Here is a 26,320-nt window from a genome sequence, read left to right as displayed (position 1 = left end):
GATTTGTCTTGTTTCTGTTTGACTCCTTGTCTTTTTCCTAGAGGAGGAAATTTATTTACATAAAAAACCTAATTTGAAAGTTGATTCCATCTGTGTGGAGGTGAGAGCAGGACATGCAGAGAGGTTACTTCTCTCACTTGAACAACAGCAGTCCCATGTTCTGAGACAGGGATAAGACAGTGAGTTTGCTGCAGCCAGATGTGTATGTGCATGGAGGGAAGGCTGGGGGCAGCCAGCTACTGCCATTACTGCTGATAAAGAGAAAGATAAATCCAGAATGATCAATCTCCTTTTAACTTGGAAATGTTTAAGAAATTTATTAAATCTGAAACAAAATGATCAGTTATTGATACATTTGTGTGGTTTGAAATTAAGGCATTATGCTATTTTAAAATGCATTTGGAACTTGATTTAGTGTTTAAAGGAATTATTTTGAACCAACTTAACATACTGGTTTTGTATACTTCTTTTGTGTTCTAGGTGGCTCACTAGGTAGATATGTTCAAAGAAAATTAGCAGCTTTGAATCTGTGGGAGGATGCTTTTCACAGTGTTAAAGAAAATCTCAAGGCTGGCATCTTGATTTGTGAGCAGTGGGTGTCAGCTTGTGAGTACCTAACTGGACAACTGTGGCAACGTTATACCCTCCACCCATGGAAAGATGAGAAATATTTCCCTGAATTGTTAGCCAAACTCGGCAAACGTCTTGATGAGGTAGAGATTTAAATTATACACATTTATTTCATTAGATACGGAATTAACATTGTTTTAAGTTAAAAAAAAGGAATTAAAACACTTATATAGCCTTTTCAGAGTCAGATAGCGTTCCATAATCCACATTTGCCTAAGCCTTTCAAAAGATTCTTGTAAAAAGGGAGGGATGGGATGTGCTGCTTGTGCTTTTTGCTTCTAAATGTAAGTTTCATGTAAAAATATGATGGTTATATCAGATATCTTTTTCTGTTATAGGTGCTAACTGTTAGAACGCTGCATGAAAAACTTACATTGTTTTTGCCAGCTGGAGAACAAAATGCTTTACATCTTGCCCAGGTGTTCGAACCCTTTGCTGGTCTGAATCCTGTACACTATAATCCTTACACAGAGGTATAATATTTACTTTTAATTTATTCACATTCTTTCTGTGAGGTCTTATGATGTATACAAATAGTCCTAAACTAACATATGAACTCGTTATCTCTAGCCATTATGGAAAGCAGCAGTCTGTCAGTATGAAAGAATTATTGCACCAGCCGAACAAAAAATAGCAAGCAAATTGAAGAAATTTATTTCAGAAATTCAGGACAGCCCTCAGCAGGTATGGTATTTCTGTAGTCTGAAAACTTCCCTAAAGATAAAATTATTGAATTATTAAGTAGTCAGTTTAGAGCAAAGGAGTAATTACTTAGAGCCAAAGACAGCACTAATGAGTAGTGTCAGAATATGTTTAATTTTTTTTCAGGAGAAAGAGATAACTTTTTAACTTCATATTCCAGCTTCTTCAAACATTTCAGAAATATAAGGAACTGATAAAGCATCCAAATATAAGCAAAGAATTGCTTTTTGAAAGGGAAACATTACTAGCAAGACTTCAAGATTACGTCAAAGGTAAAAATGTATTTATAAGTATTTAATTGCATTAGTTTGTTTGGCAAATACTAGAATTCTTTATTTACTTTTAAAATTTTATCAGTATCCCTAATATGTTTTTATAATTACTTTAATAATTTTAAGCTTGTTCTATTAGGTTTCTGGCCTAACATGAATCTTTTGCTTGTGTTAGACTACCAGACAGACTTTGAAACTCGATGCCATGGTGCTCCTGGTGATGTTTCTGGACCACTGTCAGGCAAAAACCTTTCTGAAGTTGTCAATAATGTTGTATGGGTACGGCAACTGGAGCTGAAGGTAACAGATTCCATTACTGTTTCAACACAACATTGTCATAGAACATAAAACACGGTATTTGAGATTTCTGTGGGGAACTCCCCACATAAAAATTGTGAACTTCCCAAGAGTTATATCATCAGGATTCCTTATCAGTGGTGCTTACTAAGTTAAATTTTATTAACTGACCCAGAAGACAGTCTTTTCGTAATATACTGAGCTGCCTGCTTTTATGACTTAATGTTTTAGTTTGAAAAAAAAAAAAAAAAGACCAAAATTCTGAGAGGAGGTATTTTGTTAATTTTTACTCTTCGGTTTGCTTTTTAAAATTGTTTTTAAGATTTACCGATAGCCAGAGTCTGACATCCTAATTCTCACTTGTTATTAACCTGTGTAGTGTCCCCTTGAAATCAAAGGGATTTCTTGTTAGTAGCTTTTTGAGTCAGTGCCTACCAGGGAATTTACTATAGACACTGTAGTAAAAGTACACTACAAACAATTCTGTGTGTTCTCTTACAACAGAATGAGTTTAAAACATATTTGGCTCTATTTTAACTTATGTTATTTTTGTTAGTTTGTATTTACCCTTTAGTTAGAAAACCTGGAACTTTTTTTGAAAAGTATTGACTGGCTAAAAGGAAAATGTTTTCTGTAAACATAAGTGCTATTTACAATAACTATAGATTTGAATGAGAATAGAAGTTACTTATCCCAGAATAACTGTTAGCCCAGTTTTTTAGCAATCACCTGTGATTTGCAGAAATCTCAAGGGTCCATTTCAGCTGGATGTCACACAGGGTGGAGGTCTTAAAGGTGTTACTTTGTTATATGTCCTACAGCAGCACCTCAGGTTTCACAATTATTTCTTCTGCTTGGTCTGCTAAAGATGTAGAGAGCAGTTCAGCTGATGTGTGTCAGTTATTGCATTGCCTAGGGTTTTGATTAATTTATCCACGTGTAGATGTGAAATCCCATTTGAAATACCTTTGAGTATTGGCATGGACCTTATAGATACAACAAAGTACATATGGGAGATGTGTACCTTTATGGAGCATTAACTAAAGACCAGGTGGGGTACTCTGCGGTATCTTAGTAGTGGTAGACACCTGTGGTGGAAACTTATTCAGACCTGATTTACCATAGTGGGAGTTTGAACATCTGTGACACAGCTCAGGATTCACTTTTTTTTTTTTTTTTCTAATTGGTTTTTGAATCCCACTTGGATGCTTTGTAATACTGATTTTTGTTTTGGTGAATTTACTTTTCTAATTGGATACTGGGAAGTTAAGCTTCCTTTCTTTGTGATTGTGTTTAAGGTGGATGATGCTATCAAGCTGGCAGAAGCTCTTCTGTCTGACTTATCTGGATTTCATACTTTTCATCAACGTGCAGATTCTTTTCTGGAACAGTTAAAAATTTATGAACAAGAACAATTTGATGATTGGTCTAGGAATATCCAGTCAGAATTATCAAATCCCAAGTCAGGACTTTGGTAAATACATTCTTGTTTAAATAATGTTTATACTGAAATCTGTAGTGTGATGAAATTCAATAGAACTTGGTGAATGAAATAAAAAAAATTACAGAATTAAGAATGTGTGGAGAAACAAAATGGAAGAGTTTATTATCGCTTCATCATCCTGGCAGGCTTGGTTGGTAAGGTGAAGTATACAGGACAATGTTAATAACTAATCTTGCAGTTTCTAATAACAGCTGGAATGAAAGACACGTTTGGTTTGCTTGTTGTTACTACTTGTTGTCCATTGTAATCCATTCAGTGATAGTGTCTAGAAACCAGATGAGATTAGAGTATAGCTGTGATGTACAGATGACATGTAGAGTAACGAATTGCTATTCGTAAGAAATTCTGCAGTCTAAATAGATCAGATGGAAGAAGGGTGAGAAAATCAATTTAAACCTCATGAATTGTGTTTCCCAAAATAATGAAATTACTTTATTGGATATTAAAATATATTTTAAGATTTTTTTAATTGATTGGCTGCGTAGTTTATTTCTGCATCTCTGTTGCAAACTGTCTTTGAAAAAAAGAGTTTGTCCACAGTTTTAGAGGATACAGGATACTTATGTGTAGACTTCTATTTTATGAAAAACACTCAAATATGACAAATAAGCAGATTCAGCACTCCAATACATAACAGCTATCTAATCTATTGGGACCATAAAATTTTGTTGTTGTGAGATTTTAAAAGATGTAAAGAGATTAATTAAAAGGAAAAGAAAAGATGTAGCTCACCGCAAAGGGGAATGCGATGGATAAAAGATGAGGAAAGAAGTAAAAAAATGGGTAAAGCTGAAGTTTTTATGAAAGAAGCCTAGGAGGATGGTGGTAGAAGCATTACAACAATACGGAAAAAAAAAAGAGTAAAATCTAAAGATAGGCTGATATTCTTATTAGCATCTGATTGTGTGTACCAAAACGTTCCACAGATCTAAGTCCTGGTTCTTGGATTGGTTCCCTCAGAGAATTTCTTTCCCTTTGCAGTGCTGCAGGCTGTGGTCTGTAAAGTGCCTGCTTGAGACAGTAGGATGGATCCAGTGTATATGAGAAATAGTGTCTAGCTGCGAGTTACATTTTAACTATTATATTAACTATTGTAACAAACCGGAAAAACCCAATAGTCATTGTTCATTTCTTGTCTTCATTGGCTTTGAATTAAGAGAAAGGTTACTATAATAATTTCTGAATAAATCAAAATGTTAATAAAGGAAGAAAAATGTAATAGAATGACATCAAGCTTTTTATAATTGTTTTTTTTTTTATATTATAAAATGCACCTAAGAAAGGATCAATATCAAATTATATTAATAAAATGTTTGATTTTGGTTTAGCATCCAAGCCAATAGTCCTGTAATGGAGTTGGATCACGTGTTTGGAACATTAAACATACTTTATTCAGATCGTTTGGTGACTCTCCTAAGAGAAGTACGTCAGCTATCAGCACTTGGTTTTGCTATACCAGCTAAAATACAGCATGTTGCAAACACTGCACAAAAGTTCTGTAAGCAGGCGGTCATCCTCAAACAGGTATAAGATTAAATGTCATAATAACTTCCGGTTCTGACTTCCTGGCTTTTGTAGTAGAACTTTGCTAGACTATTTTATGACTTGTGGTTGAGCTTTTTGCTGTTTGTCTGTATGAAAGTGACTTGTTTCTTGAACAAATTAAGTCCTTAGAAGAGAACAAAAATAAGGAAATGCTTTATAATTTTGGAATGTGTCTTTTGAAACCCAATGAGTTATAGTATTAAAGCTGTGTGAGGTTACTGTATGAATATTCAAAAATGCGACAAGTAATTCATTGATCTCCTGGTTTTAGTCTCAGTTTCTGATAATTATAACTGAAGGAAAATGTCATAAAATGGACCAGCTTGTCTTCACCATTTCTAGTTTTGAAATGACAGTATTAGTAAGTATTGTAATGGATATGTGTGTTTGTTTTTTGGGGGGGTTATCTTTTGACTGGACTCAATGCTACATAAGTTTTTATTGGGCTTATATTTCAGTTGAAAGACCTTGTCAAGTTGTCTTCTCTTCCTGTAAGATGCAAGAACGAATATGTATATATTGGTTAAAATTCTTATGTAATTACTCTTATGTAATTACACAGGCTCAGTTCAGTTTCATATGAGGTGTCATTGGTGTCTGAGATACCTGCAAAGCTAAGGCAGAGATGACACAAGACCTACGAGATATTCATGCATCTGGGTCACTGAGTGCCTAAGTAGAAACCTTAGTCATCTCAAAAGGCACCAGATGTCTATGTGTGGACAACTAAACCAAGTTGTAGGGTATCCTTCTTAACCCAGCTGCTAATCTGGAAGTAAATAGATCTGTTTTAGTCTTGTGCCATAACCTGGTGGATGTCATGGATGTTTGAAGGCCTCTGAAAAGGCACTAGGTGCATACATCTGCATAAAATAGTGAAACTGTTCCACTTGCAATAGATAGGAGACTGAAGTATAATCTCCTCAGACGTATAAGTAGCAGTATTTTTTGCTATTAGAATTTGTCACTAAAAGAAGGTAGGATCACATTAGCATTGCATATGTACTTTATTTTTGTAAACATTTTACTGTTACAGTTTATTCTCATATCTTAATGGTACTCATTGGGCAATACTTTCAGAAAGACCCTGCGTTACGTTCATTGGCATATAAATATTTTTATCTATTCTTGTAAATTTAATCTTTCCATTTTTACAGGTGGCGCATTTTTATAATTCTATTGATCAACAAATGATTGAGAGTCAGAAGCCAATGATGTTACAGTCTGCTTTAGCATTTGAACAAATAATTAAGGTGAAAGAATTCCTCTCTCTGTATTTTAAATTTCAATGGTATCTGTGCATGTTCTGTGCTGCTTTTTCAGTATTTATTGCTGGACTTTTTAACTGCAGTCTATTAAGAGTCTGGCATTAATCCTTACCCAGTGCATTGATGTAGCTATAATGATATGCCCACGTGTCTGGAATTTCCCAGAATGTTATGTCTCTAGTGCAGTAGTGAGACTGAGGTCCTCCATTTTTTACTAGGAGTAAGACCATCTTTCTAATACTATCACTTCCTGTATGCAAGCTGGTAGGCTATATTTGTCATTAAATCTTACAAAGTTTGTATGTTTTTCAAGCATTCAAAATCTGGTCCTGGAGGAAAAACTCAAATAACATGGGATAATCCTAGAGAATTGGAGGCTTATATCCAAAAACTCCAAGCTGCTGCTGAACGGCTTTCCACTGAAAATAGAAAACTAAGAAAGTGGCACACAAACTTCATTGAAAAGGTACATTTTCCAGGTGAAATTGAAATCACGTGTCTTATAGCTTACTTTACCTTTTCTTTCATTTATGTAGTGATGAATATGTTTATTATCCTTCAAAATTCTTTTAACAGGTTATATCGCTCATGAATATTGATCTACTTCGGCAGCAGCAGCGTTGGAAAGAGGGACTTCAGGAGCTCCGAACTGTTTTTGCCAGCCTCGAGTCACAGGCAGGGTTTCATTATCATATTGCAAACTGTGAACGTTTGACTTTTCAACAGTAATCAAGATTTAAGACTCAAACATAGCGTGATGGAGTTAGTTTTGAGTAAGGAGTTACTAGCTAGCTCAGGAAAATTGACTGGGTACTAGTTGATGCCAGATGTGAGGTAAAATCTCAGATGAGGAGGAGGAGGACAATCTTTTTTATCTCATACTAGTAACGGAAGAAGCAACACTCCGTCAGATGGCAGGGCTTAGATGAAAAAATGGGAAAACGGTAGATCAGTTGTGTCCGAGCTATTAACGCAAAATAAAATAAAGAAATTGGTACGGATATGAGTGATCCCCAGGCAGAATAGAACAAATATATTATATTTAGAATTAAAATGCATTTCTGCCTGAATTAATGAGTAAACCACATTATTTTTTGTTCACTTATCAATGTCAACTTTCGGAATAGAATCATAGAAACGTTTAGGTTGGAAAAGGCCCTTAAGATCATCAAATAAGATGATGAGGATTTTGTTAAGACTGTCATCTTATCAAAGCAACTGGATGATGTTATTATCCCCTAAGCTATTTTGAGGTATCATTCAAGTCAGTTTAGTTTTTCCTATAGCCTTCAGCAATAACAGGGTTATATTCTTAGATGGATGTGGTGTTCTTAGCCTTTCTAATGCAGATTATTTTGGTTGGGTTTTTTTGCCAGTCAAAGAAATGCAGTATTTTTGCTGATTTTTTTCTTACATGTTTTTCCATCTTCTCAAGATAATATGAATAATTAGTAAGTGCATTGATTCAGGTTTTGCTTTGTAATTTCTTTTGAAATCTAGTTTGCAAATTTATATCTTGAAGTGAAAATTAATAGTCTATATTTGCTTTAAGATCTGTTTGAAAATTGTTTTGGTATTACAGAATATTTTACATGGAAAATTAACTGAACTGTATTTGGTCACTTTTTTTTTTTTATCCTTGACCAGAAATGATGAAACTAAACCAAGTGTATCTTAGTTTCACCATCCAAAATTACAAGATAGTATAGTCTTACTGCTGGTGTCATTAAGATTTTACATATTTCTTTAAAAACCCTATTTATAATTATCTTGAGGCTTGATATAGACAATTTTGGTGTTCTTAATCTGTTGAATCTTTCTTTTGGAAGAGTTCCTCTGGGCAGCCTTGAATTGTAGGGCAGACCTTAAGTGTGTAGCTCCCTGCAGCAACCTTGGACTGCCTCCAAAGCCCTAGCTGAAAATCTCTATCCAATTAAATAAGAAGAGAACCTGTTAAGCTTCTAATTTCTTTTTTACTTGTGTTGCCCTTTTGAAAATCCCTTCATGGCTTTACAAGTGACCATTTACAGACTTGAGTGTGTGGTATGGCTTTACACATTCTTACAGTGCAATGTAGTAGATTCCAGCAAAAATTTGAGTTCTTTAAGAGAAATTCTTACATCTACTTGTTAGTTACATTGATCTGTGGAAAAATACAAGACTTTTCTGAAATACTGTTTAAAAGGTAGCTTACATACCATAACGAAATAAAAGGCGTGATACAGGTTTAGATCTCTCAGCCAGCCAGCTCTGTCTCTTATTTCTAGCAGTCCTGTGCATCTTACAGTAACCTTGAAGAATCTCATAGTAAACTAAGGGGCGGTGAAGTTATGTTGAACTGCTGTAGAGAGTGGTTTGATTTGGATATTAGTTTTTTATTCTTAGATTAATTTCAAATAAATGTAATAGCTCCAGATCTTCTTAATATTCAAACTGGTCATAGTATCGTAGAAGATCTTGAGTTGGAAGGGACCCACAAAGATCATAGAGTCCACCTCCCTGCTCCTCGCAGGACCACTTGAAAGTAAACCATACGACTAAGAGTGTCGGCCAGACGTTTCTTGAACTCTGACAGGCTTGGCACCATGACCGCTTCTCTGGGGAGCCTGTTTCAGTGGTGTGATACTTCTTTGAATTTTACTAAGATCCCGGTCTTCAGGCATTGTACTGTGCTCAGTTTCATCTTATAATTATGGTTTGAGGAATAGAAGAAAATAAAAATAAACATTGTTTAATTTTAGGGTTTCAAATCGTGTGATATGAAAGCTTGGAGACAGCACTGGAATCATCAACTTTACAAAGCTCTGGAGCATCAGTATCAAATGGGCTTAGAAGCACTCAATGAGAATTTACCAGAAATAACTATTGATCTAACATTCAAGTAAGATATTTTCTTTTTTTCCTATTAAGAAAGTATTCTGGCTCGGATTACATTCAAATATTAGTTTTTGTATGATTTGTTTCACTTTTTAGACAAGGCCAGTTGCAATTCAGACCTCCTTTTGAAGAAGTACGAGCTAGATATTATAGAGAAATGAAGCGATTCATCTCCATTCCAAATCAGTTTAGGGGAGTAAGTGAAGCAGAAGAGTCATCTATATTCACTGTTATGACCGAAAGAAATGCTAATGGATTTGTGACTGCTTTCAGTAAAGCAGAGGATTTGTTTAGAAGGCTGGCAGAAGTTTCTAATCAATTCAAGGTATTATCAATATTTGACTGACTCATGCTTTTTTTTCTCTAGTTTTATATAATTTTAGGCTTCAGACATTTTAGAAGTAACTGAACAATGACTTTTGTGCCTTATTGTCCTTGGACATTCTAGAAGTAACTGAACAATGACATTTGTGCATTATTGTTGTTTTCCAGAAGGCATATAAGCAAAAGCTTAGTGAGTCCATCCGTGTTAAGCCAACCACTTAAGCACATACCTAGCTTGAAGAATATGTATAGTTCCCATTGAAACCTCAGTATTATAGCTGTCTTTTTGCTCTTGTTCAAAATCTGTTTTGATTATCCTTAAATGTGTGAATATGTCAAACCATTTTGTACCTCCTGATTTTTGCACTAAGAGTATGTGTAGGTAATTGAAGGAGCACAAAGGTTAAGAGAATGTAGCTTGAAAATATTATTAAAGTATTTTAATATCATTGAGAAACAGAGTTTTTTAGCCTGGAAAATATTTCTTTTCCATGAAATCAAAAATAATGTTGAAAAGGAATGGATTGTAATTGGCCAAGTAGATGTGGAAACTCTGGTGAAGACTCATCTTTCTAGCAAACAGGACTGGGAAAAAAACTTCAAAGCATTAAAAGTGAGAGGGAAAGAAGCAGAACGTCTTCCAAGGTATAGTGTAACTATTCTTTTGTTTGAATAATGTATTCTATTAGATACTTTAAAGGTAACAATAAAATAAAAGTACTCTTTTTATGTGGAGGTATAGAATGAATTTCAAGCGTTTTAGAAATATCGATGTACTTTTAAAATGTTTAAATTTTTGCTTTTCAGTTTTATTTTTGAACACATTCCCTTTTATCTGCACAGCCTTCTCTAAAAACTTCCTCTGATATGATGGGAAACCCTTTCAAAATTCAGGCTAATTCTGAAATATTACAAAAAAATGATATTTTAACAATTCTTTTAGCTAAGTCCTGTACATGTGGAGTGCACGTGGCAGTTAGGAACAGACTTAGTAAGTGTTTATACATGAAATAATTCCTGTAGTGAAACACTTGATTACCTCTTAAAACTTATAGTTTAAAATACGCTGGTGTAGGCTTTTATTCTTACATATATGCACATGGGATTTAGCGTATTGCATGGTTAGAGGTCTCAAATGAAACTGGTGGGAATCGTGTTCAGAACAAGTAAAGAGAGGTGAAATTTCATGTAGCAGAATGGACTGGTAGAACTTGTTGGCTAAGTGATAGTCTGAGTAGTAAAGATTTTAATGAGTTCAAGGACAGACTGTGGTGAATAGAAGAGAAATTGGCTGATGTGTCTTGTAGCCATAAACCACATGTGGCAATGAAGTGCCATGAGTTGAAAATAATTGGTGTTGAGGGAGGATGCTCAAGAAGGAATCAAATAAGGCAGCCCTTTTTCTTAGTGTTCTTTAGGCATCTATTTATGGTCACTGTGAGATATTAGATATGGGGCCTTGAAATGACTCACTATGGCTTTTTTTATGTTCTTAGGAGTATTGAAGCCTGGGTTAGTAAATTCTCATGGAAATCAGAGATTTAAGGACATTACTGTACAAATAATCAAAATATTTTTCTTTTTGAGTATAGAAATAGTCCTTTTGAATTTAGTGACATTGGTTACATAAAATCAAGCAATTTTCTAACTATTTGGAGCATTAGACCATGTAGTCCCCATAAAACTACATATATATGCATAACGGTTATAGAATCATAGAGTGGTTTAGAGTTGGAAAGGACCTTGAAGATCATCGAATTCCAACCCCCCTGCCATAGGCAGGGACACCTCCCACTAGACCAGGTTGCCCAAGGCAACGTCCAGCCTGGCCTTGAACACCTCCAGGGATGGGGCCTCAACAACCTCTCTGGGCAACCTGTTCCAGTGCCTTATCACCCTCAAAGTAAAAAATTTATTCCTAATGTTCAATCTGAACCTGCCCTTTTCCAGTTTAAAGCCATTCCCCCTCATCCTATCACTACATGCCCTAGTAAAAAGTCCTTCCCCAGCTCTCCTGTAGGCCCCCTTTAGGTACTGGAAGGCCGCAATACTATGAATAATTTTCCTAATAAGCTATGACTTTTTTTTTATAGAATTATGAGGGAATTTTTTTCTTATTAGGCTACAAAATCAGGGTAAACTATAGACGTGCATAGATCTTAGAGATATTGACTCATAAGTATACTACTGAATATTTGCTATTTTTTAATCTTTTGTCTCGAAGCACCATCAGGATAGATTGTTTAACTGTTAATTGCAACCCTGTGAAAACTGTAATTGATGATTTCATCCAGAGGTTGTATGATGTTCTTGTCATTTCCTTGAGAAAATCTATTCAAGGTAAATAACTAATTAATATTTTTTTTTGTTTCTGTTGTAAAGATTTGCATTAATGTAAATACTCTTTTTATGAAATATTTCACTCTTGGGCACAGTGAGCTGCAGAAATCACAATGCAGAGAAAGTAATCTGTTCCTAATTTTTCACTACAGGCCTGACCTAAAACCCCTTGATGTCTGTGTGCATCTTTCCCATTCACTTGATTTGGCCACATCTGTTCTAGATGTAAAAGAATACATACAACGTCATTTTGTTTGTTTCTTCTGTTTGGAGAAAAATTTCCTAGTAATTTCAGAGAGGAAAATTTCTTTGGCTTTTGAGGGAGGAACATTTCTTAGGCATTTGAGGGTAATTGAAAGGGGCATCATGAAATGTTGCAATTAAAAAATGTTAGATTTTTATTTCACACATTGAAATACTTCATGAGGAGTCTTAAATAATCTAGACTTATTCCACAGAGTTACTCGTCACTTAGGTTGTCAAAATGCAGAGTGTTAAAGAGTGCAAAATATTTCTCTATTTTTAGGTAGTCTATCTATATCTGGCACAGGTACACAAAATGGAATAAGGTGTAGATGATGAGAAATACTAGCACTTTGTGCTTTAAATGTAACAAACAGCACAGGAAATGCAGAACAGGGGTTGTGCAGAAAGTGAATTATTTCCATAACCTAAAGATGAATTGTTTACTGGAAGATGTATTATTTCCTGAAATTGTGTAGCTCCTTTCTAGTACCAAAAAGATCTACTTTGGTAGGAAAATACAACATTATAGCTCAATCAGGCTTTTGTTTGTGAATCTTTTCAGTATTTAAAGCAAGGTGGCTTTAGTTAGTTAGTTTCTTTAAAAACAAAACCCCCAAAAGCCCAAAAGCATTTTTAACATCTGTTTTTCTCCATTTACCAAAAAAAAGACTTACACAGATTTTGAAAGTGTGTAAATAAATGTCTCCGGTATTTGTGTTTAATTCTCAGAGGGGAGTCTGATATTTATGGTCTAAATCATATAGTGGATGCAGTGGATTACATGTAAAAGGCTATGTGTAAACGCAAACACGCAATTTTTGTTGAATCAGCATGTAAGATTGGGGTCTGCAATTTTTTAAGCAAATACTTCGCATACATGTCATATCTTATGACAAATGTTGTATCACAGTACATTTGTGTGACTTGCATATTTATTACTACAAATATTTTCTCCATGATAACTTTGTTTTCCGCCTTCGTATAGCTCACCTATATGACATTTCTTCATTTCTCACTGATGCCATGGAAACATTAGTGATTAGACCCCAGACTGTTGAGGAAATAGCAGAAGACAATTTGAAATATTTAAACCTACATGAACAAAAAGAAGGGGTAAGATACTATTTAATCATATCCAGAACAACAGCTATCAAAAATGTAATTGCTTTCCAGTATGGAAACTTATATTTAATATAACTACTTTAGAACATGCAATAGTCATATAGGGTCAGGGCAGTGCTCCATGTAGCACAGTATTTTGTCTCCAGCAGTGGAATAAAGTGGCTGCCTAGGGGAAAATATAAAATTTGAGTAGCACATTTGATGCTTTCCTACAGTTCTAGCCTCCAACCAGAACCTTTTTAAATTTTATGTGGTTCCTGAGCATATAGTGACTTTCTCTTGCACAACCTTACCTCTTCTTCGCCTGACAGCAAATACACCTTTGACATCCAGAATATCCTCTGGTAAAGTGTAGGTCAATTACCTATTACCTGAAGGACCCCTCCTTTTATTTTTTTTTCACCTGCCATCTGTTAACTTCATACCATTTAAGCCTTACATTGGATCAGATATGGAGCAATCAGTCCCTATTCTTCCTTTTCATGACACGATTGTATTGTTCTTTGTTGTGTCCTGTATGAGCCATGTCTTTTCTAGATAGAAGAATTTTAGTTTGCCTAACCTTTTCTTACACATAATCCACCCATAACTTTGATCATCCTCGTTGCCCTTTAGTAAGTCTTTTCTAATTTCACAATAATATTTTTCTGCATGACTAACACAATTTTGCAGTTTTTAAGATATAAGCAGATTGTGGATCTGTATGATGAAGTAACAATATTATCTCTTTTATTCACTTTTTTTACCTTTGTAGCTCCTAAGATTTGATTAACTTCCTACTGCTCAAATTAAGGTGCCATTTTTTTGGATCTGGCTGATAACAATCCTGAACTGCAGTCATTAGCTCAGAACTCAACTTGTACATGTGAAATCTATTTTTCACTTATATGTCACTTCATGATTATCTACTTGAATTTTGTTTGTCACTGGTATCGTCAGTCACTATTTCTTCTAAGTTCATTCTGCAGTTCTTCATGGATGAACTATTTTAATGCCTGGAATAGTATGGTATTACCAGTAAACTTTATCATCTCACATGTCAGTCTCCTTTTCCAACTCTTCTATAGCTCCTCAAGCAGTCCAGCACACATACCTACAGAACTCTATGGGTAACCTTTTTCTATTGCAGGAACTAGCCATTTCTTCCTATCTCTATTTTCTGTCTTTTACCCCAATTAATTATCTCTGCAAGGACCTTAGTTCTTATGTGAAGGTTGCCAGGTTTCCTTAAATGCCTTTGGTTAGGGGTTGTGTTAAAAACTTTTTGGAAACCCAACTGAAATATATAATTTTAATTTCCTTCATCCGTACCCTTAATGATGCCTTTAAAGAACTTTGATTCTCCAAAACTGTCGAATACTACAAAAGGCATATTAACTCTTCCCAACCAGACAATATTTATCCAGAAAGCGATTCAGTTCTAAATGAATGCATCTGAGTTAAGGTATCTACGTGCAGGTGTCCACAGTGTGTGTGCACTGTTAATATGCTCAGCGGAAGTCTGGTTCAGTTGCCCACAAGTGCGGTTCTAGAGTTGTTGAGATGCATATCCAACATCCACACAAGACTGGCAGACATAACAGGAGTTCTTGGAGGCTGCCTTTCTGTAGCTACAACTGGAGGCCAGGCAAGTGCCCGAGGGCATCTCAAATAGCCCTAGACATGTATTTGTGAGAAAATGAATCAAGTCCCTAGTGAATGTAGTCAATTGTAGCCTAGAACAATCGATTTCTCCCTAAAGTAGATACCTAGTGGTTGATCCTCCTGAATTGATTTCTTAGCTCCATTAAGAGCTCAATGCAGTTGTTAATACTTAGGTGTCTACTGTTTGGGGGTGTCCTGGTGTATCTGAGAGTTCCATACAAGGCTGGCAGATATGACACAGGACATATAGAAGACCCATAACTTTTGGGAAAGTGGATGTAAGGCAGATGGGATAGAGTAGGGGATCTCCAGTAAGGCTGGAAACCTCCTGTCATTAAATGATGGAGACTTTGGTTTCAGTGGTCTTTGGTGATAATGAAGTTTTAGATGCCAACTTAACAAGCCCAGTACAGACATCTAATTTTATCTTAATCTTTATCTTAGATACAGTTTGACTGTTTGGCTGCTAACTCAGTAAGGACTGTGTTAGGTTGGGTATAAATATTTACATTTTGTAGCAACTTTGGGAGAATTGCTGGATGTTGAAGAGAATGAATTCTCTATAGTTTACAAAACAGTATTGCTTCTTAGTGTTAGTGCCTGTTGTCACCTCTTAATTTTTAAAGGAAAACGTACAGGACATTTTTGGTAAATGTGTAAAACTGCATGTGTTTATTTCAGTTTCTTCTGACTTACATAGTTTAAAAGAATTGTTGTTTTTTGTTTTTGTTTTTTTTTTTTTTTAATTTGGTTGGCTTTTAATATGTGGGGAAAAATGGATTTTTTTTCCCCATTATCAGGTGAAAAAAAATTGTGCTCTTTTATATGAATATAATTTGTGTTTATTTGAAGTGTCTGTATTCTTGCTTTTTGCTATTCTGTATTGTTGTGGGTTAACCTGGTAGGCGGCTAAGCACTGCAGCTGCTCGCTGACTTCCTCACTCACTTGAACAGCCTCCCCCACCCTCTATGAGACAGGAAAAGACAAAAGGAAGAGTAAAAGTGAGAAACCTCATGGGCTAAAATACTTCAATAAGTGAAGGGAAAGTGGAAGAAGAAGGAAAGGAAGAAAGAAAGAAAATAAAAAATAAAGAATGAACAAACAAAACAAGTGTGCGGTCGCTCACCATCTCCCATGGGTATATCGATGCTCAGCCAGTTCCTGAGCAAAAGATGTCTAACCTACCTAAGCCCCACTCCACCCCAGTTGATTGCTGAGCATGACATTATGTGGCATAGAATATTTCTTCCTGGCTGCGTTCCCTCCCAACATGTTGCGCACCCCCAATCTGTTCACGGGGGCTGGGGGCAGAATGAGAAACAAAGAAAGCCTTGATGCTGTGCAAATAGTGTTCAGCAATAGGTGAAACAATAGTGTGTTGTCAGTATTGTTTTGGCCACAAATCTAAAACATAGCACCATATGAGCTGCTATGAGGAACGTGAACTCCATCCCAGCCAGATTCAGCAAACACATATACATATTTACTGAATTCTGTTTTTCTGCTGCTGTTATTGAATCTGATTGAGTGGATCTCTGCAATATGTAAAAAGGCACTTATCTGTTTCACAGTAAACATTCACTTCTGTATATCTCACATCAGGTTCAAGGTTTAGAATTTCTCTAAATATCTCAGGTACTATTTTTTCCAGTGTTTTAATGTTGTTCTATAAACAGGATTAAAAAAGCAGCTAGATATAAGCATATAACCTGTGCATACACAGTTGATGATTCTTATGTATTTACTTATAGTTTAGATATACAGGATTTGCTGAATTTTTACATACACGCGTATTTTTAATCCATTTAGATTTTTCTCCTGTTTCAAGAGGCTGAAGATAAAAACAAACTTTTGCGAACTGTGGCTGGTGCAGGTTTGAACACTATAAGTAACCTAAGAGCTACATGGGATAAATTTGAATTAATGATGGAAAGCCACCAGCTTATGATTGCAGAACAGGTAAAAATAAAAGATTAATATTTTACCTAAAAATGTTGAAATTATTTTGAAGAAGTCTGGAGAAATATTTTTTACTTAGATTAGATCCATAAATGTTCTCAGCTCAGTGTTAACACCAACGTTACTGAGTTGAGGGAGAGCATTTAAAGGAAGACTACTTAAACTACTTAAACAATAACTAGGTGAAACTTCTGATGAACAGATGCTGAAATCAATGTTACATTGTTGTACTTCTGTCTCAACTTTCTGGTGAAAGAGGCGGCTTAATAAATGCCATGGTTAACTGAGCAAAACAGGGTTACAGTTGAAAGATAGCATTTTTATTACTTTATCATGTTTTTAAAACTGATGCTTGTTTTCTTTTCACACAACTTTGCTAAACTATGCAATCCTGTAATTCCAGTCCATAGGGAAATTGCTGAGCTCATTTAAAGTTCTACTGAAGATATCAATATGCCATACAAGTGTAGCAATTTTTGTACATGTTGTAGGATGCAGGCTAAATAGGTAGCATAGGCTGAATAAATAGCTCTCAAATACCAGCATAAAAAAAATTAATACTGCCCCCTTTTTAAAAAAAAACAGCAGAATAAAGATGAACTATTTCTTAGGGTATTATACAAGAAGTTTTGTGAGTTTGATTTTGATCAAGTTGTAGTTACAAACCATTGAAGGAGTTTCGTTTTAACTTTTGCTTTACAGATTGAAATGATGAAAGGAAATGTGATTTCACGTGTTAATATATATCATCAAGACCTGGAAAAGTTTAAAGCTCGTTGGGATCAGCTAAAGCCAAGTGATGATATCATTGAAGCAGGTGATCAGGATGTGCTTGAGAAAAGTGCTCAGATCATAAAGGAAAAAAAAAAAGAATTTGATGAACTTGAGACCGTGAAAGAAAAGCTCATGTATGTATGTTTATTTACCTGTATACCTTATTCATTAATGTATGGTTCTTTTTCAGCAATAGTATCTCAGAAAATGTTAACTAATTTTTATCACATCAGATAATATAAGGAGTTTCATTATATTTGTATTACATGTTTTTCATTAGTTTTCCAGGGTCCTTTTTCTTGATTTTTCATAACATGAATTTCTCAAGCTAAGTTTTTCTAGAGTTTTTTGGAATGAAGAATTCAGGAAGCCGCTTAGGCTTTTGTGTAAGGGAGTCTGTACACTAAAGGCTTGATTCTGACTTCTGAAATTCTCACTAAGAGAAGGTTTGGGATATTGGCCCAAGAAGGGGGAGTTATTACTTCAATCCTCCTGTAACTTAAGTGGGCAAGAGCTCACCTCTCCCATTTCTTAAGTGTCCTATCTGATAGACTGTTGTGCAAAAGGACAGGATTTTTGCTCCGGGTGCCTGCTTTCAGTAAGCTCATTGCAAATCTTGAGCAGACGATGTTTTCTATTTAAATTCTTAGCTTGCCACTTAAATATCATAGTAACTAAAATTAGCATATTCTTTCTACCTAACAGGAAGAAACAATCAATTAAAAAATATTTTCTTTCAAGCTTTGTTTTTTGGGGCATGAAGTAATTAAATTTTCTCATAAGTGAGAAAGAAATGAAAGTTTATGGAAAATAATTATGAATATGGCAGAAGATCACTTTGTAGGAGAGTTATCCCTTGTATTCCTTTATTATTTCTATTCAAGAAGGAGACTATAAGGAAATTGCAGTTGTCAGCAATGCTCTTGAACAAAGCCAATGGCTTTTCTAAAAAATGTATAATTATTTCCATATGATACCATGTCTTAAACCATAAATGTATAATGGAGTAATGTAATGTATAATACAATGATTTTTTTATTCAGTGAAGAATGCCATCATTTTAAATTGGAAGAACCAGACTTCTCATTGTCAAAAGTTGTATGTCAAGATATTAAAAGTTATGCAGAAGTCTGGGCGTTGTATGAAGAGTTTTATCAAGGTTTTCAGGAAAAAGCTAAAGAAGACTGGATTACTTTTAGGTATGATTTTGTTACCTTTATTTAAGGACATATATGTGTGGTTGTCGTACTGTGTTGTTATGACCTTTTTCTATTTGATTGTCACACAGGAGTAAGACATACCTATTTGAAGAGTTTTTGTTTAACTGGCATGAAAAAATGAGGAAGATGGAAGAACATACTGTAATGACAGTAAAGTTGCAAAAAGAAGTGGACAAATATAAAGTAAGATGCTAATTACAAAACGAAGTATAAAACCAAAAATGTTTTGGTATTACTGGGTGATATACTGCATTCTGTAGCTTTTTGTTCAGTTCTTATAATAAAATCAGTTACAGTTTAACAAAATATCATCTGATACTGTTTTGAACATTTCACTTACTTTTGAGAACCTTTTAGTTCCTTACAGTGAACAGGAGGGTTATTACAGTTTACACAGATAGACATTTAGCAATGAATTTTCCTCAGAGTCATAATCCTAAACATTAAACCCAGGAATTGAAAAAAAATGTATTTCAGTTTAAGAAAATAAGTTTTTGTTTTGTTTGAATAGCATGTCACTCTGTAATCAAACAATTTTCATACAGACTAGATGGATTCACATATGCATTTTTCCTATAGATGATAATTCCACTCCTAAAATATATAAGAGGAGAACATCTTTCTCCAGACCATTGGCTGGATCTCTTTCGTCTTCTGGGTCTTCCCCGAGGTACTACACTTGAGGGTTTGTTATTTGGACATCTACTAAAAGTGACGGATACCATTATAGAAAAAGCAATGGAACTTAAGGTATGAATAATTTCAAATAAAGGTACTATATTTTATTTTATGCTATATTTTATATCTTGTATTGTATATCTTGTTCTGTATGGATCTCTATATTTGTGTTACTATAGAATTTATGTTATATTTTTGAATGGAAAGTTTATTGCAAGCTCTAGTTTCAAGTGAAATTATTTATGCTTTTAAATAGGATTTGAATTGTCGGGCCCAAGGTGAAGTCACAATCAGAGAATCATTACGTGAGCTTGAACTCTGGGGAGCTGGAGCTGTCTTTACATTAACAGATTATGAAGATAGCCAAGGCAAAACTATCAGGCTTATTAAAGACTGGAAGGACATAGTCAACCAAGTTGGAGATCATCGCTGTCTTCTACAGTCCCTCAAGGACTCTCCGTATTACAAAGGTTTTGAAGATAAAGTGTCCATCTGGGAAAAAAAGCTGGCTGAGTTGGATGAGTATCTGCAGAATTTGAACCAAATTCAAAGGAAGTGGGTCTATTTGGAACCGATATTTGGTCATGGAGCTCTGCCCAAAGAACAAGCTCGTTTTAACAGAGTTGATGAAGACTTCAGGTTAGTGTTATGGAATGTGGCTTATTTTTTGTAGTATCTTTGACATGTATAGGCTAGAACATTCTTCATGGTGAAAATATTTGGAACCATTGGAATATGTATGGAGAATGAAGGTCAGCAACAGGATATAGATCATTAGATATAGATGTGTGGCAGTGACATAGATCTGAATAAAGCTGGTAATGTAGGTTTCATTTATTGGGGTACATGTGGAGAAGGGAAACACATGAAACATCAAAGCTCACAAACAAGACAGGAAAACACAAGATCAATCTTGTCAACAGAAGCAGAGGTGATGTAATTGTTTTTTCAAGAATCATTTCTTGTTGAAGACAAGCACTTAGTTAGCTGAGAAAGTACACGGATGGACTTTTGGGAGAAATAGATTATTTTTTCCAAACAAGTCAAGGAGGTAAAAAGGGAGGAGATTTTAGACATGTAGAAAGATATGTACCATTATCTGTCTTGATTTGAGTTAAAATGACTTCTTAGAAGGAAATAAAAGTCAAGAATTGAATTTTCATGGTTTTGGGTGGAGAAATTTTAGCAAGAAACAGTTGTTATTAAATTACATTGGACAGACATGGATGTAAATTATGAAAAGTTTCATCATTAATACTGAAAACTGAAAGTTATAGATCAGATATTTATATGACTAACCTGCACTTTATTTACATAACTACTTGTATATCGTATTAAGATTAAAATTGTAATGTTTGTTTCATGAATTACTCATTTTGTTTCTGTGAAGATCCATTATGTCAGATATCAAGAGTGACAACAGGATAACGTCACTGAATGCCCGGACAGGAATAAGAAATGCCTTAATTACTTTACTTGATCAACTTCAGAGATGTCAGAGATCTTTGAATGAGTTTTTGGAGGTACAGCTGACATTAATATATTTTTCTGTAAAGAAAGTCAATACATTTGAATTTAAACAAACAAAACTGATTTATTTTGTTTTTATATAGGAAAAGCGCTCAGCATTTCCAAGATTCTATTTCATTGGAGATGATGACTTATTAGAAATTTTAGGACAGTCCATGAATCCTCTGGTTATCCAGTCTCATCTTAAGAAACTTTTTGCTGGTAATGCATTAATCTTCATTTGTGAAATGTACTTATTTAGAAACAAGGTTCTTCAAAGCTAAATAATCTGTTGCAGGCTTTTTTTTCTCTCTTTCTGCTACTAGAAACTAAGGAATTAATGTTTGACTTAACAATAGATAACTTCATTGCTGTTTTCTAATTAATAGGCATTAATAGTGTGAGCTTTGATGAAGAATTTAAATACATAGTTGCCATGAAGTCTGTAGAAGGAGAAGCCGTGCCACTTAGAAATAAAGTTCTTCTGTCAAATGACGTGGAGGTAAGAAAATCCCAACCAAGGATAGCTCAAGCATCTTTGAGAAGTTATTTTGTAATGTAACTTTTAAGTTGTCTTTTCATCTGTCAGGTATGGCTAAACGGTTTGGCTTTGGAGATGAAGGAGACCCTGAAAAAAATGTTAATTGACTGTGTTGATGCTGGAAAAAAATCACAAGGTTCAATTGATCCATCGCTCTTTCCTTCCCAGGTAGTAATTAATCCAGTAATGCCACTGTGTAGTCTTAGATTTACCAAATAGGTTATTTTTTGAAGTCTCATAAAGAAGTATATATATGGATTTGGAAGAAAATAACTCCAAACAAATCCATTGTATTCACTTACAGTGTAGAGAAATTCTTTAAAAGATGTATTCTTATAATTCTTTTGTAAACATTTGAAATACTTAAGTGCTTTACATGGCACCTGATGTAACATCCATCTGTTTGTTAAATTTGATGTGAATCAAATTTGATGTTAGCAGCCCTGCATGTAACATTCACTACCAACTAAAACTTAGTAACATAAAAAAGCCCTTTTTGAATCTGATTAAAATACTGTTTCTAAAGCTTAGCTGTATAAACAGAAATAGTAATGAACATGAAATTATTTTGTGCAATTTTGACAAGTAGCACAGAGAATCACACAGAATCACAGAATGGTTGTGGTGGGAAGGGACCTCTAGAGGTTACCTGGTCCACTCCCCCTGCTCAAGCTGGGCCACCTATAGCTGATTTGCTCAGGACCGTGTCCAGACAGCTTCGAAATGTCTCCAGGAATGGAGACTCCACCACCTCCCTAGGCAACCTGTTCCAGTGCTCAGTTACTCTCACAGTAAAAAAGTGTTTCCTAATGATCAGACAGAGTTTCCTGTGTTTCAGCTTGTGCCCATTGCCTCTTGTGCAGTTACTGGGCACCTCTGAAAAGAGCCTGGCTCCATCTTCTTTGCACTGGCCCTTCAGGTATTTATAGAAATTGATAAGATCTCCCCCTGAGCCTTCTCTTCTCCAGACTGAACAGTCCCAGCTCTCTGAACCTTTCCTCGTAGGAGAGATGCTTCAGTCTCTTAATCATCTTTGCCATTCACTGGACTTTGTCCGGTAAAGCGCCTGTTCTCATTGGCTCTTCTATCACTTGGAAGAGGAAGTTGTCATCCATGGACTCCAGGAACCTGCTGGATTGCTTATGTCCTACTGTGTTGCCCCTCCAGCAAGTATTGCGGTGGTGGAAGTCCCCTATGAGGACCGGGGCCTGTGAAGCTGCTCCTGTCTGTCTGTAGAGGGCCTGATTCACTTATTCTTCCTAGTCAGGTGACCTGTAGCAGACACCCACTATAACATCACCTTGACCTGTCCTCTATAATCCTAACCCATAAACTCTCAGCTGGCTCCTTATCCGTCTGCAGGTGGAGCTCCATACACTCCAACTGCTCTCTTAGGTAAAGGGCAGTCCCCCCTCCTCATCTTCCCTTCTTGTCCTTCCCAGTGAGCCTGTATCCCTCCCTTGCAACACTCCAGTCATGGGACCCACCCCACCACATCTTTGTGATCATAAGATCATAGCACACAGATGTCTATTTCATGATGTTTATTCCCCATACTGTGTGCGTTAGTGTACAGGCACTTTAGAGAGGCACCTCAGCATATTGAGTTCCTGGAGAGGGTTTAGGGATTTCTCCATAATGGTGCCTTGTAGGCACTTCTTTGCTGACATGCAAATGCTGGAGGTGACCCTGCTTATACCCCATTTTGTTGATTTTTGTGATCTCTTCCTGTCACATCACCGCGTGCCCATTGAGGATAACTTCTTAAGCCAGGTAATAGACAGCCCTGCCAGAGGAGATGCGATACTGGACCCGTTGGACACCAGTGCAAGTGAGCTAATTGGTGACATCAAGATTGGAGGCAGCCTGGGCTGCAGCGATCATGCACTGGTGGAGTTTGTGGTCCTGACGGATATGGGTCAGAGGAAGAGTAGAGTCAGGATCCTGAAGTTTAGGACAGCAAACTTCCAGCTGTTCAAGGAAGTCAATAGAGCCCCCTGCGGAAGTGCCCTGAGGACAGGATAGCAGAACAGAGCTGGCAGATGTCTAAGGATGCTTTCCATAGAGCGCAAGAGCTCTCAATCCCCAGGTGTAAGAAATGAGGAAAGGAAGGCGAGAGACCTGCATGGCTGAGTTGAGACCTGCTGGTCAAACTGAAGGTCAAGGAAGAGATGCACAGGCAGTGGAAGCAGGGACAGGTATTCTGGGAAGAGTACAGGGACACTGCCTGGATGTGTACGGATGGGGTCAGGAAGGCTAAGGCACAGCTGGAGCTGAACATGGCAAGGAATGCAAAGAATAATAAGGGCTTCTACAGGTACATTAGCCAGAAAAGGAAGGTCAAAGAAAGCTTCCCCCCATGATGAGCAAGACTGGCAAACTGGTAACAACGGACAAGGAAAAGACTGAGATACTCAACAACTTTTTTTCCCCTCAGTCTTCACTGGCAACCTCTCTCCCCATACCTCTGGAGTGGATGGACTGCAAGGCAGGGACTGGGAGAGCAAAGTCCTTCCCACTGTAAGGGAAGATCAGGTTTGTTACCACCTGAATATACAGAAGTCTATGGGACCTGACAAGATGCATCCCAGAGTCCTGAGGGAATTGGTTGAGGTAGTTGCCAAGACACTCTCCCATGATATTTGAAAAGTCAGGGCAGTCAGGAGAAGTCCCCAGTGACCGGAAACAGGGAAACACCAGTTTTAAAAAGGGTAGAAAGGAGGACCCTGGGAACTACTGACCTGTCAGCCTTACCTCTGTGCCGTGGAAGATCATGGAATAGATCCCACTTGAAGCTATGCTAAGCCACATGGAAGACAGGGAGGTGATTTGAGACAGCCAGCATGGCTTCACCAAGGGCAAGTCCTGCCTGACCAACCTCATGGCCTTCTATGATGGAGTGACTTCATTGGTGGACAAGGGAAGAGCTACGAATGTCGTCTATCTGGACGACCTTCTGTTAGGCCTTTGACACGGTCCCCCCAACATCCTTCTCTCTAAATTGGAGAGGTATAGATTTGATGAGTGGACTGTTTGGTGGATGAGGAATTGTTGGATGGTCGTATCCAGATGGTAGTGGTCAATGACTTAATGTCCAGATGGAGATCGGTGACAAGTGTTGTCCCTCAGGGGTCCATATTGGGACCAGTACAGTTCAATATCTTCATCAATGACAGACAGTGGGATTGAGTGCACCCTCAGCAAGTTTGCAGATGACACCAAGCTGAGTGGTGCGGTTGACACGCCTGAGGGATGGGATGCCATCCAGAGGGACCTGGACAGGCTTGAAAAGTGGGCCCATGTGAACCTCCTGAGGTTCAACAAGGCCAAGTGTGTGGTCCTGCACCTGGGTCGGGGCAACCCCCAGTGTCAGTACAGGCTGGGGGATGGAGGGATTAAGAGCAGCCCTGCCAAGAAGGACTTGGGTGTACTGGTGGATTAAAAGCTGGACATGAGTTGGCAATGGGCGCTCATAGCCCAGAAAGCCAACCATATCCTGGGCTGCATCAGAAGGAGTGTGGCCAGCAGGTCAAGGGAGGTGATTCTGCCCCTCTACTCCACATGAAACCCCACCCGGAGTATTGTGTCCAGCTTTGGAGATTTAGGCTAGATAGAAGGACATTTTTTTATGTTGAGGGTGGTGAAACCCTGGGAGGGGTTGCCCAGAGAGGTGGTAGATGCTCTGTCCCTGGAAACATTCAAGGTGAGGTTGGATGTGGATCTGACCAACATGATCTAGTTGAAGATGTCCCGCTCGTTGCAGGGGGTTTGGACTACATAATCTTTAGAAGTCCCTTCCAACCCAAACTGTTCTATGATTTGATGCCCTTTGCTCAGTGATCCCATCTGTCATTCCCTCACAGGACTGCTGGTTACTCTCTCCCTCCCCCAGAATGCAGTTACTATTACAAAGCTTCATATTGGCATTTTTTGGTGGATTTTTTTGTTACAGATATTTCCAGTTCCAAGTTTGACTGAACCTTCATAGCTCAGACAGGGCTTTTCCAGTGAACTTAAAGTAGTTAGAACAGAAATGGAGTGTTAGAAACCAGGATGCAAAATACCGTGTTAACGTATCAGTGACACAAGTCAGAGTTGCTCCTGAGCCTGTTGGGTATGGGCTCAGCATACCTACAATGTGATAGTTTTCATCTGACACATCATTTGAAGGGAAAAGATACTTTAAAAATTTTGCTACCAGATGCTGTAGAACAGCTAAGGGATTTGCGATCTTAGATTACATTGCAAGTTTTCACTGAATTTTGTCAGGTTTTAAGATGTCTATTTTTGTTTGTAGGAGCATAGCAAATGTATAGCTGTGTTTAAAAATGATGCCATAAAATACTTTAAATATCAGACATAATAAGCAATTAAAAATTAATTGAAAAAAATGTTTTCTTTATCTCTTCTATATTTATAAAATGTAATTTGAACTTTCTCTTTCAAAGATTCTTTCCTTGGCAGAACAAATCCAGTTCACTGAAGATGTTGAAAGTGCTATCAAAGACCATAATCTGCAACAGTTAGAATTAGAACTCATGGCTAAACTGGAACATTATACTAGCATCGATACTAGTATAGAACACACTCAGAGTGCAGGTATAAAAGCGATCATTAATATATAATTCTTTATAATGACTATGTAGTTGTATAGTATCTAACATTCTGTTTATTTAAACGGGAAATTATGTAAATCTGTCTTGATTTGAGTTCATAAAGTTGAGTTACATAAAGTTAGCCACCTGTTACTGCCAAAATTAGTGTATTTGTTCTTTCAGAGTGAACAATACATTTTTATTTAGATTAAAAACAAACTTTGAGCATTAATATACTTGCAAACCTCCTTAATTTTTTAATAACTTTTTTT

General features: G+C 36.5%; 1 protein-coding gene across 1 annotated transcript in view; it reads left to right on the top strand.

Annotated features, from left to right (window-relative positions):
• DYNC2H1 (dynein cytoplasmic 2 heavy chain 1) overlaps positions 1-26,320 on the top strand; it is a gene marked incomplete at its 5' end in the record, with an annotated part of 191,497 nt that overhangs the window by 7,024 nt on the left and 158,153 nt on the right. Inside the window, 26 exons of the mRNA XM_082483473.1 lie at positions 481-713; positions 969-1,103; positions 1,201-1,314; positions 1,493-1,604; positions 1,780-1,904; positions 3,200-3,375; positions 4,734-4,929; positions 6,108-6,203; positions 6,532-6,684; positions 6,795-6,893; positions 8,960-9,099; positions 9,192-9,420; positions 9,937-10,064; positions 11,644-11,759; positions 12,991-13,118; positions 16,582-16,731; positions 17,434-17,639; positions 18,549-18,704; positions 18,794-18,908; positions 19,305-19,475; positions 19,660-20,042; positions 20,794-20,926; positions 21,017-21,134; positions 21,302-21,414; positions 21,502-21,621; positions 25,902-26,052. Coding sequence (XP_082339599.1) covers positions 481-713; positions 969-1,103; positions 1,201-1,314; positions 1,493-1,604; positions 1,780-1,904; positions 3,200-3,375; positions 4,734-4,929; positions 6,108-6,203; positions 6,532-6,684; positions 6,795-6,893; positions 8,960-9,099; positions 9,192-9,420; positions 9,937-10,064; positions 11,644-11,759; positions 12,991-13,118; positions 16,582-16,731; positions 17,434-17,639; positions 18,549-18,704; positions 18,794-18,908; positions 19,305-19,475; positions 19,660-20,042; positions 20,794-20,926; positions 21,017-21,134; positions 21,302-21,414; positions 21,502-21,621; positions 25,902-26,052 — 3,996 coding nt within the window. The remainder of the gene's footprint in view (positions 1-480; positions 714-968; positions 1,104-1,200; positions 1,315-1,492; positions 1,605-1,779; positions 1,905-3,199; positions 3,376-4,733; positions 4,930-6,107; positions 6,204-6,531; positions 6,685-6,794; positions 6,894-8,959; positions 9,100-9,191; positions 9,421-9,936; positions 10,065-11,643; positions 11,760-12,990; positions 13,119-16,581; positions 16,732-17,433; positions 17,640-18,548; positions 18,705-18,793; positions 18,909-19,304; positions 19,476-19,659; positions 20,043-20,793; positions 20,927-21,016; positions 21,135-21,301; positions 21,415-21,501; positions 21,622-25,901; positions 26,053-26,320) is intronic.

The sequence above is a fragment of the Vanellus vanellus genome (assembly GCF_965231255.1).
Source record: "Vanellus vanellus genome assembly, chromosome: 1".
In the NCBI taxonomy this organism is placed as follows: domain Eukaryota; kingdom Metazoa; phylum Chordata; class Aves; order Charadriiformes; family Charadriidae; genus Vanellus; species Vanellus vanellus.
The sequence above is the reverse complement of the archived record's forward strand: the minus strand, read 5'-3'. Positions and strand labels throughout refer to the sequence as shown.